We start from the raw sequence: 12,581 nt of genomic DNA on the forward strand, positions 1-12,581 counted from the left end.
CTGCTGTCATTGTTCCAGGCTCTCTGGTGAAATGTGCCTGTATGTCAATTTATCAGTCGGCTGTTACTTACACTCATACTGTGTGCATGTGCTCCTCCAACACTTGAGCTGTTTGTTTGAGCCCTGTATTCATTTGTGTACAAGGACGGAGTGTGTCTTTGTGGGTCAAGTGAAGTAAAATCATTGTTTGTTTTCTGCAGGTGGTTGTGTCAACGACGGTCAGTGTGGATGGACACGTCCTGGCTGTGTCTGATAACATGTTTGTTCACAATAACTCTAAACATGGACGCAGAGCTCGCAGACTGGACCCGTCTGAAGGCACTCCATCATACCTGGAACATGGTGAGTGTACGTACTATATCTGTTTACATGCAGATTGGCATATGACTAGGGTTCGGAATTGTTTTGGGGATTGATACTCGATACAAAATGATACATAAATGCTGCCTATATGTTTCATGAACCAATACTTTAAAAAGACCCACTTTTCAATTGGGTATCACTTTATTTTGAAGGTCCCTTTACACATTTGGTTCAGTTTAAGTTACTTTGCAACTACATGCTAACTAATTCTTATTAGAATATTGTTTGACTGTTAGGGTTTGGATTAGTGTAAGTTGATATGTACTTGCAAAGTGTCTTATAGTTCTTATATATCAAATTTACAATGAATCCTAAGCCACCAAACTTCAGCTAGAGTAGTTTAATACTGTAAAATAACAGTTAGGCGCTATTCACACAGAGCATGTCTTTTGCATCTAAAAAGTCTTCTCTTCCTTGTTACCATCAGATAAAAAACTTTTAATTTCAACTTACTACTGTAATCCATAGACTGTAAAAGATTTGGACGTAGTATCCCTGACATCACCCATAGGTTTCTGAAGAGCGCAAATGAAGCTACAAGTAGGCGTGGCCAACCATTGCCAATTTGTTCACACATCATCACACCAACCTGGGATGTCAAAAAAACAGCAAAAAGACGGAGCATCAGTGGAGCGAATTGCTTCCAAATACGTCAAATATATTTTGTGTTAGTACTGTAAATGCAAGGCTACTGATCAAATCCAGGCATAACAGTGTATGACAACATTTCAGATGTCTGTTCTAGATGACTGTTCTAGAGCCTACAGCTAATCAATCTTTCAGATTCTGGAGTTTTAAGAAAATTATAAATGATAGTTTATCTTAAATAAACAAATACATTTATAGATATGCTATATAAGTATATAATTTCGTTCACCTTTAAATAAAGGCAACTTGAATGATTTGTCAGCACAATTAAGTGCACACAGCATGCCATATTATCCGATAATTGTAGGAAATAATTCCAAAAGGCAATTGACTGTGTAAAGAAACATTAAACAAAACAATGTCTATGCTGAGTTCAGCAGCTAATCAGCCGGAATCAGCTGAGGTGAAGTGACGACGACCAACAAGATCTAGCTGTCACTCAAATGGCCACGTCCTTAACTATGCAGATTTAATTTAACCTTAATAAAAACAAAACGGATGAGTTATAAACAAATAACCCCATAAACGTTGTTATGAATGGTAATATTAGCTATATGCACCAAAACCATTTTTTTACCAGATTGTAAACATGTTTTTATCAGCTGTAAAATTGGCCAATTTAGCATTGTAGTCACTGAACATCTGGACTTTCTGGAGCCAGGCCTCAAAGGCAAGTCGATGAATTGCAATTTCAGTTACTTCCGTATTGGCTTCAGAAGGAGGAGCGGGAGGTTTCCGTTTGCTGTAAACAAAAGCTCACAATGCTTGCCCCAGCTCTAAGTTCTTCTGATTGGTCTATTGCTTTGAAACTGACATTGATGAGTGGGACTGTGTGTAAAAGTTTAAATTCTTTGGCCACTTACAGTACTAATAACCTCAAATGATTCTTGGTAAGCTGTAAAAATTCCACCTACCTGTATTCTTTGACAGGAAAAAATGTTTACATAGGAACTGCCCTGGGTTTTAGGCACTCAACCCTACTGTGCATATAGCTTTTGACCTTATTCTGAAATGCCGAATGCGCTCGTTTTTGCGATTGTTTTAGAAATTCACAATTTAGAAAGGACTAGGAAAAATAAACAGCAGAAAACAAACAAACTACGTGCTCTACAAACAAGTGTGTTCATGACTTGTGCATAAAATGTAGAATAATATAATAAGAAAAGATCAGTTTGCAACATCAAGCAGCATGACGAGCTGTTTTTAACATCTAGAAATCAACAAAATTGAATAAGACCGGAAGACTTGAGCCAAAAAGACTCTTATGGCTGCACTCACTTGCACGTCAAGAATAAGGTCAATACTCAAATTCTTCATATTATATAGTTATGCAGTGACATACATGAAATGAGAAAAATGAAGTGAAATAGACAGCAGGTATGAAAGACTAAACTGCAGTGTTGTGTAATGTACCAGATCAGTTGTAGCACTTCATTGTACTTTTCTCCTACAACTAACTATTTTATTTGCACACAGCTAAGCAATAGCGCCACAGTCCAGACTCCATTCAGCAAATCTAAACCACTTTGTTACACTCCATTTAGCTTCATGGTTTTGCAACATGTGCACAGATGGTTAGAAGAGTGCTCTTCCCTTGCTAATAAAGCTAGGCCTGGGATAAACTCAACGATTTTCAAATCTTAGCTGGTTTTTAAAGCATTTGTTAACATTACAATCCTCTGAAAGCACATGCTAGATGATTCCACAGACACGAGATCCCACAGAAACTTGACTGTAGAAGAAAAACAAATATGGAGGATGATCAGCATCATCAGCAAGTTGATCTTTGTCAATACTCCACTTTTGTGACTGCCATGTTGGCGAAGCTTGCTCGCTGTCAATGGCTGTTGTGAGCGCCCCGTTGAAGGCGGCCCAATCAATTGCATGGTGTCATTACGATTATTTTACTGCTTTCAAGTCAGGGCCTCCCTGATCCCGAATCATAAATATTTAACAAGCTAAAATACATTCAAGAGCAGTGCAATACTCATACTGACACCACACGATTAAGTGTGTGGGCCCAAAGTCTTACAAAAAAGTGATTTTCAGATTTCAGTTTTCAATTCAATTCAACATTATTTATAATGCACTTTAGAACAACAAATTTGACCAAAGAGCTAACAATACAGGGTAAAACAAAGCATGACACTTGCTTTAAAATATACAAATAAATAAACATAAAGCATTTCAGACTTTGATTGGTCAGATACAAAGGATTTTTGATATCAGACTAAATATACAGGCCCAAATGGCAGCACAAATGTTGACCGGTGGTGCTTATATGGGGTGATTTCAAAACTAATGAATAACAAATGCAACAGGGTCTGTCCCTCAGGAGAATCCTAGAGTTAAGTGCTTTCTAATGGGAACTACGGTAGTACACTGCAAAGACATTAGTTAAATCAATAATTTTGTCTTGTTATCCATTAAAATAAAATATTTTATCTTTTTTATAAAATGATTTATATTGAGACCATGCTTTTTTTCAAGCCCATTAGTTTTAAACATAAACATCACTTCATTTTCAAGGGTTTATGCATAATTTTATTTGCTGTGTAAGAAACATGTTGCTTGATATATTCTTTATTTAGTGTTACGCAATGCTTTAAGGTTATTTAGATATTTCTGCTGGAAATAGAGAGAAAAATACACTGAAAAAACAAATCTGTTAAATGTATGGTAAGAAAGCAACAGCTCTGGTAACTGATTGTTCTGGAGCAGTTTCAGTTTCTTGTCATTTTTTTTTGGTTTGACTAAAGACTATGATAAAACATATAATGGAAGTAATATATAAATAAAATAAAATTTTAAATAATTTTATAAAGTAATATATAAATAAAATGTAATATATAAATAAAACACATATATAATAAGAAATAAATATGAATAATTCATTAATTAATTATAGATACACGGTGTCCGCGGGGTCTTAAAAAGTCTTAAAATGTCTTAAAATATCTTAAATTTAAAAAAGAAAAATTTAGGCTTTAAAAAGTATTACATTCACTGAAATATAGTGCTGTAGGTCCAAAATAATTTTAAACTGGTCTTAATTTTCCTATGTCCAAGTAAAGCTACCCTATCAGCCTGACACCCAATCACCAATAATCAATCTTAAAACTTTTATGTTTATATTAAATTTTTTATTGCAAAAAGATACAATTCACAACAGCTATTTTTACATTTTTACAGCAAATTCTCTAAATTTAAATTCCTAATTAGGGTAAGAAAACTAAAGCAACATATGCTTTTACATGATCTCTGATAAATATATTAATATATCAGTTTAATTATATAGCCCACAGGAGAATCCTTGAGTTAAGTGTTTTTTTTTTTACAAGAACTAAGGTAGTACACTACAAAAGATATTCGTTTAATCGATAATTTTGTTATGTTATCCATTAAAAGAAAAGATTTTCTTTGATTTCTGAAATGATTTATATTGAGACCATGCTTTTTTTTCTTTATGCAGTGTTACGCAATGCTTTAAGTTTGTTTAGATATTTCTGCAGGGAAAGCGAGAACAAAATGCACTGTAAAAACAAATGTGTTAAATGTATGGTAAAAAACAACAGCTGTGGTAACTTACTGTTTGTAGCATTTTTACAGTTTCTTATCATTAAAATCACTGCCATTTTTTACACAGTACTTTATTATTACATTTTTTTTTATCATTTTGTTTGGCACCTTTTCACAGACATTTAAGTGTGAATTCACACAATCAAGAATTCCACTTGATGACAAAAGATATCCCCAAACAGATGTTCATTTGGTCATGCAAATTCGCCACACTCACCAACACAAATCTGCTTGCCTTTGAGAGACACTTCTGTGTGGGCTGTGCTCCATACATTTTCATATGCATCTACATCAATGTTACATACAGTAGATTCATAGATTCGAACCTGAAAACCTTCATTGCATCTGAGAGCCTTTACCACTCTTTATTCAATGATCTGAGCACTAACAAACACACTTGACTCTCCACTTCCTCAAAGACACTAGCCGCATTTCCACTGTCGCACCTAAACCGAGCAAGCCAGTGCAAGTGTTTCCACAGTTACTTCCGGGGCCTGATCTAGCCAATTGCAGGTTTCCTCAAGGCTAGCAGCCAGCCTTTTTTGGCCTGCCGAATACTTTAGGCCAAAGCAAGGCTTCAGGGTGAAGTGAAAACAAAAGGCGGAGTTTGCCTGAGACTAGTAAAGATGGTGTCCCACCATTACACTAGCTTTCTGATTGTGCAAGAGTTGGCTACATGCGCCAAAAAAATAAATATAAGGGAAAGTAAAACAAAGCTACTCAGTTAAAGATATTCCTTAAAACACCCTATAGGCTTGGGGTCTTTTTTTTGTATATCGCCCTTATGTTTGTGACCCTTCAGTAAGCACCATATACAGTAGCAACCCATGGTCATGTGTCAAGCCATAGGGATGGCAAAAATTACAGTTGATTTGACTGACAAACATCATACTAACAGTAGCAGTGCAGTGCAATCCCCCCAGAATCTTGCACAGACTATTAAAAGAGCAGCAAATTCACTATTCCCCAAGTGGCCTGTTCTCTTTAGGCTTGAACATGTGTTTTTTGAGACCTCTAAGGCTTACGCATTTATTTTCTGAGTAAAGTGTGGCCTTATCTGCCATCCTCTATCTTTCAGGTTATAGTGCGGCCATCCTAAATCCGTCTAATAACATGTGGACATGATTTGTGCTCTGATTTGATCCTCAGTCACAATCAAATCCAATCATTTTCTCATTTATGTTTGGGACGACTCTAGAGCAGAACATATTTTTCAGTTGGAACTTTAACCTCTGTTTATGATGAGAAACTAAAGATTTGAATTATGATGATTTGATGATGATGATTAAGTTTCTTTATTCTCCCGGGGACATCTTCAGTCTTTAAGCGCAGTTTTCACTGCAATGAGAGGATAAAAAAAAAAAGTCTGCTTTAAAAAGCCTGGACATATTTGTAAAATTGTGTTTTTTTTTTCTTTTGTCTTACTATTTCCCTTGAAAAGAAAGTGTGGCATAATTCCTGAGACAGACACTCTTATAATGTAATTTATATTGACATATCTATGTCTAAAATAAAATTGTGCAATGCATTTATAGATATATCTTTGCAGAAGCACAAAAATAAAATTGTAAAACTAATGTCAGCCTTGCTACGTTAATATGTATTGAAAAACTTTGTTAGACAGCAAGTATTTATTATTTTTATTTAGTTTGACAAGTATTTGTAATAAAAAAATGAATACATATATAATAAAAAATTATAATTATTATTCATTAATTTACGGTACGCTTCTTCCCGTGTTTGCATGGGTTTCCTCCAGGTGCTCTGGTTTCACTCACAGTACAAAGACATGCACTAAAAGTGAATTGAACAAACTAAATTGACCATAGTGTATGAGTGTATATGTGAATGCAAGAGTGTATGCATGTTTTCAGGATGTAATTATTGCTAGCTTGAGTTGCTCTCTGCAACTCTCACATGGTTGCCCCATGAAGCTAAGCAGGGCTGCGCCTGGTCAGTACCTGAATGCAAGACCACAAGAGAAAGCCAGGTTGCTGCCGGAAGTGGTGTTAGTGAGGCCAGCAGGGTGTGCTCAACCTGCGGTCTGTGTGGGTCCTATCGCCCCAGTATAGTAAAGGGGTCAGTATTCTGTCAGTGAGCTGCACCTTTAAGATGAGATGTTAAACTGAGGTCCTGTCTCTATGTGGTCGTTAAGAATCTTAGGATGTTCTTCGAAAAAAGTAGGCGTTTAACCCTGGCATCCTGGCCAAATTTGCCCAGTGGCCTCTGTCCATCATGGCCTCCCAACCATCCCAATATCATGGTTGGCTTATTCACTCTGTCTCCTCTCCACCAATTAGCTGGTGGGTGGTGTGCGGTCTGGTGCAATAATGCTGACGTTGCGTCTTACAGGTGGATGAGGAGATTCTCCACAATGTGTAAGGCACTTTGAGTGTCCGTATTAGTACTATATAAATGTAATGAATTATTATTATTATTATTATTATTATTAATATTAATTAAATATAGATAAATATATGAATATTTCAGCTTTATTACATATTGTTAATGTTTATTGCCTAAAGTTTAATTAAAGATTGTATACTTGAAATATGCATTAAATTGATGATGAGGGACAGCAAAGACACTTTTCACCAAACAATAACTAAAAATGTATCATTTTTATTTAGTTTAACTAAAGACTAGGGTAAAAACTAAAAATATATAAAATACAAAATATATAAATATAAAATTAAAATACATCTATAAAAAATTCTATAAATTCATTAATTAATTATAGATAAATTAATATTAGCTTAATTATATAACCTAATGTTTAATGAAATATTTTATTCTTAAAATATGCATTACATTGATAATAACTGACAGCAAAGACACTTATCAACAACAAAAAAAATGGTTAAATATATTAAATATAAAGTTTTTGTAATCACTTTCTTTCTCTTCATTCTATACATTGCCATGCCAGGTGATTTTATTGCCATTTTGACAAATTTAATTATGCTTTCCAGTCACAAAAACACTCTGGATACTTATATCAAATTTGACCATATTTAAATTCATCCCACATAATTTTCCAGCACAGAATATTCCAATATTCCAACAATGGCCTGCTGGTAATCAGCATCATGCTTCTCTGGGCTCAGCCCTGCTCGGTCACTCCTCCATTATTGTGTCAGTTTCAAAGCATTTCCACTGGCCTCCAGCTAATGAGGCTGTTCTGTCAGACACGCTGTGGATGTGTGTTGATTGCTCTGGGCTGCAGAGACGAGGGTAAAGTGAGGTCACCAATACGTGAGGTCGTGTCACAAACGCACTGTGCTGGAAAGAGGAGTCTGCAGGGCCCGAAAACCTTCATAGAAGAGAAATCCATTGTGCTCGTAGCTGAGCGCGAGTGAGTGTACGCTCGAGTACAGCGCAAGGGAACAGATGGCGGCAGAGGAGGCACCAAAGTTTAATCCTATCAGATGGATTCACATTCCACCATCTGCTTAATCCATGCACAATTTCAGCACCCTGCAAAAGAGTCGTCTTAGGCCAAGATTACCATCACAGATTGCTCCACCGTTCCTCTTCATCTCTCCTGGTTTATCACGCCGCCAAATTGCATTATGCCCAGCAGTCACCCTCAACACAGCTTCTATGAAGAAAAAAAAGAGCACAGACGAGTCCTGACGGCAGCAAAGTGGATTACTTCACTTCTGAAAATTACACAGAATATTTGTGACATTCTGATTGGTCTAAGGAGATTTGGTTTGTATATTTGGGGTTATTGAAATGCTTTAAAATCACGATCCTTAATCTAAAGCTTGTCATTCCCTACTTAAAATGCAATATACCTTAGGAAAAACATTTATAAGACAGCATTAGATAACTGTGAATATAACATAAATCCTAGATTTCGCCTCAGATGCATGACTATGCACTGTTACTTTTTTAATATTATAATTTACATTTAACATAGATACTAAACCTTTTTTTATATTTGGGGTTATTTAATTCTTTACAATTGTGGCCCTTTATGTAAAGCATGTCATTCCCTTCTTAAAATGCAATCTACCTTTAGGAAAACATTGAAAAGACAGCATTAAAAAACTGTGAATATAATATAAATCCTAGATTTTGCCTCAGATGCATCTCTGATAATATTTTTTCTTCTGGAGAAAGTCTTATTTGTTTTATTTTGGCTAGATTAAAAGCAGTTTTTAATTTTTATAAATCATTTTTAGGGACAAAATTATTAGCCCCTTTAAGTTTTTTTTTTTTTTTTTTGGATAGTCCACAGAACCAACCATTATTATTCAATAACTTGCCTAATTACCCAAACCTGCCTAGTTAACCTAATTAACCTAGTTAAGCCTTTAAATGTCACTTTAAGCTGTATAGAAGTGTCTTGAAAAGTATCTAGTCAAATAATATTTACTGTCATCATGGCAAAGATAAAATAAAACAGTTATTAGAAATGAGTTATTAAAACTATTATGTTTAGAAATGTATTGAAAAAGTTTAGTATCCATATTAAATGTAAAAATGCTAAGATATAATATTAAAAACTTTAGATTAAGGGTCCCAATTGCAAATAATTGAATAACCCCAAATATATATAATGGGGTGCCGCAACATAGTCATATATCAGATGCATGACTATGTTGCGGCACCCCATTATATATATTTGGGGTTATTTAATTACTTGCAATTGGGACCCTTAATCTAAAGCATGTAATTGCCAAGTTAAAATGTAATATACTTTTAGGAAAACATTTAAAGATACTATGTAAATGATATAAATAATGGAATATATTGCTGCAGATGCATTACTATACATTGTGTTGCAGTTTTCTATATTATTGCTGAGCATTTCTATATTTAACTTTGATTCTAAACTTACTTAAAACTGATTACACACACATAAAATACATTCTGCAGTTTCTGTATAATACAAATATGTATTCATTTAAATGTTTTATGAATAAATAGAAATGTGGATGTGTACAATGTTTTTAGGAAACTAGGAAAAAAAAACTTTGATATATTAAATAGCTTTATACAGAAGTTTTACATGCTGTAAATAAATAGGCAAACAAGCAATTCAAGCTTTACCAGAAGTATATGGCCAGTAACATTTGTCTTTAATGTTTTTATTCAGAAAGAATAAAATGAAATGTTCATAAGTAACTGTGAAGTCACTGGTAATAAGGCATAATAAAAAATATATGCAGCAAATGTTTTAAACACATAAGATAACATCAGATCTGCATATTAGAATGGTATTAATAGTTTTATTTATTGTGTATGCATTAAACTGATAAACAATCAACAACATATTTTAACAAATTATTCTAAAATCTAAAACCCAGTCATGTCACTATTTTTATTCCTAGCTATACTTTTTAGAATGGTATAAGGATTGCAGTACATAAGTTCAATTTACATTTTGTAGTATCTTGACAAGCTACAGTGTCTTTCCCAGACTATTTCCCCTGCCGGTGAGACCCAGGTTCAGTCTCCCCTGCTATTATCTATGCAAGCTCTTCCCAGGGCATCGCCGGTGGCTGACACACACAAGTTTGAGCTGTGAGAATGAGGCCTACAGCCTCGTCTCATCTCAGTTCAGGTCCTATCAGCAGCAGCGACTGCCTTCCACACACAGGCCATCTGCCTCTGCCTCTGCCTGCCGTACGTCTGCCTCAGTTAGAAGCAGTTTCACATGAGCATTGCGTTTAGACCCTTACCCTCCCTCAGGGGTCCTGCCTGCGGTCAGAGCCATGTGTAGAACCTGTAAAAGTTCCCCTATTGTGCTTTTTCAAATATTCCCTTCCATGCAGTGGATTTTGTAGCTGTTTGTAAATGTAAAAGTTTTAAAGATGAAAGTGCATTATATGTGTAATTGTCTCTTTAAAAGGAATTAATACATTCAAAATGAGTCTTCAGGATATTATAGATTTCTGTGGATCTGTAATCCATTTGCATAATGCCATGCTCTTTATGGAGCTGCAACAAAACAGATCATTTGTGAACAAAGAAAAATATAAGAAAGCTTTGTGTTGTCATCATCATGGAACAATGAAGCTCAGGCTGATACAGTAGATCTGATGTCCATCACACGTGCTTATGTCAGTAAGAACACATACATTTGTAGTCAAAATCATTTACCTCTTAAAAAGTATTATTATTATTATTATTATTATTATTATTATTATTATTGTTGTTTTAAATCATGTTTACCAGAGTAAGGGATTTAGCAATATTTCATGTAATAATTTTTCATCTGGAGAAGGAAGAATTTTTTTATTTTGGCTAGAATAATAGCAGTTTTTAATTTTTTAACTCATTTTAAGGTCAATATTATTAGCCTCCTTAAGCAGTACTTATTTCTCGATTGTTTACAGAATTAGGTATTTCCTGCCAATTTTAAATAAATTAAATAAATTATTTCATTTTCATGGTGGCAACACATCATTCCTTGCATTCTATTTTTCAGTTTGGCTTTTCATTTTAATATTGGCAGTCTTGTTGCGGAAACGCAGTGAAAATTAAAAAAAAAAAACTTTTTTTTAACATTTTATTTATCGATTTAACAGGGAAATAATTTTATTTCATTTTCAATTTTGGCAGATATTTTGCAAACAGTGTTTCATAATGTTAATCTGGTTTTCATTTTAATTTTCTATGTTTATTTGATTTTATTTTAAATTGGCAGGAATTACCTTCCATATTTATTTACCCTAACTTGCCTAATTAAACTATTTAACTTAGCTAAGACTTTACATTGCACTTAAATGTGAATACTACTATCTAGTAAATTATTATGTGCTATCATAATGGCAAAGATAAAAGAAATCAGTTATTAGAAATTAGAACTTTTATTTTATAAATGTCTTGAAAAAATTTTTTTTTTTCGTTAAACTGAAATTGGGGAAAAAATATTCAGAAAAGCTAATAACTCCAACTTGATAATGATTAATCAAGCAAGTAATAACGTTTTACTTATGTTGTGCTTGTGATGAAGGTTGGGATGTATAAACTAGTTTGTTCAATTGTTTCATCATCAAACATGAGCTTGAATTTCTACAGTAAAATCACCTCATATTTTATTGTTTACAATGTTAACGATTGCTGAGGCAAGGAACAGTCCTGTCAGATATGGTAATGGACTTTTTTTTCTGAGACGCAGTAGACCAATCATAGCAGACACTTATCTGAACTACCAGAGATTTTTGGAAAGACGGGATTAAGAAGAAACACATTTTCGAAAGAATCAAAGAAATTATTTAAGACTCTTCAGGGATTCTCAATGGATATAATAAGCAAACACAACCTGAACTGATGATGAAATGTAACTTTTTTACGTTTTGTCAGTTAAGTGGCTAAATCATATGAATTTATATATACAAATATTTATGACTATGATTTTGGTGGTACCAAACCAAACAAAGACAAAGCGTCATTGCAGGATGAGCAAATCGTACTAAAATTTACAAATGAGATTGTACAAATTTATATGAATTAGCTACTAAATCAAAAAGTTTCTAATTGGATTTAGTTAGCTTTGGCAGATAATGTGTAATAAAGTGTTTGCATTCATATAAATGCAATGTCCAATACAAATTAAGAAACCTTTTAAATTTCGTAATAGGGGCACTTCGAAAGATGTGTGTTTAGTCCCCCTAACTCACAGAGTCACAGAGGACAACAGAGCCGACTCTGCCGCTCTCTGCTTCAGAGGACTCTGACTTTTCCTTTTTTCCCCTCCCTCATGTCTTTCCTTCTATTTAAATCCAGCAGCAAATTGGAACAGCAGTAATTAGTCGGTTAAATCGGCTTCAATGAGACAGCGAGCTTTAGAATCCAGTGCCAAAGTTCAACACACTGAAATGAAATTTAAACTCATTAAGGTGTTGAATTTTTATGGCTGGCTGCTGTTTTCTCAGAGTGTCCCAGGGCGCCTGGCCTTTTGATCGACTGCTGTAAGGACTCGGGATTTCTCTGTGCCTGGCGAACTCCAGCACTCATGACATTTGCACGAGTGT

The 12,581-nt window shown here is 34.3% G+C and overlaps 1 protein-coding gene across 30 annotated transcripts in view; it reads left to right on the forward strand.

Annotated features, from left to right (window-relative positions):
* The window catches only part of ebf1a (EBF transcription factor 1a), a 269,550-nt gene that overhangs the window by 185,392 nt on the left and 71,577 nt on the right, over window positions 1-12,581 (forward strand). For 18 of the 30 annotated variants that reach the window (XR_015506851.1, XR_015506852.1, XM_087280648.1 and 15 more), the window contains 1 exon segment: window positions 201-342. Coding sequence is in view for 25 of the 30 variants with exons in the window: in XM_087280648.1 (XP_087136774.1) it covers window positions 201-342 (142 nt within the window). In the remaining 5 variants the exon portion in view is untranslated. 30 annotated transcript variants of the gene reach the window in all.

The sequence above is a fragment of the Danio rerio genome, chromosome 14 (genome assembly GCF_052040795.2).
Source record: "Danio rerio strain M-AB ecotype USA chromosome 14, GRCz13ab, whole genome shotgun sequence".
Classification (NCBI taxonomy): domain Eukaryota; kingdom Metazoa; phylum Chordata; class Actinopteri; order Cypriniformes; family Danionidae; genus Danio; species Danio rerio.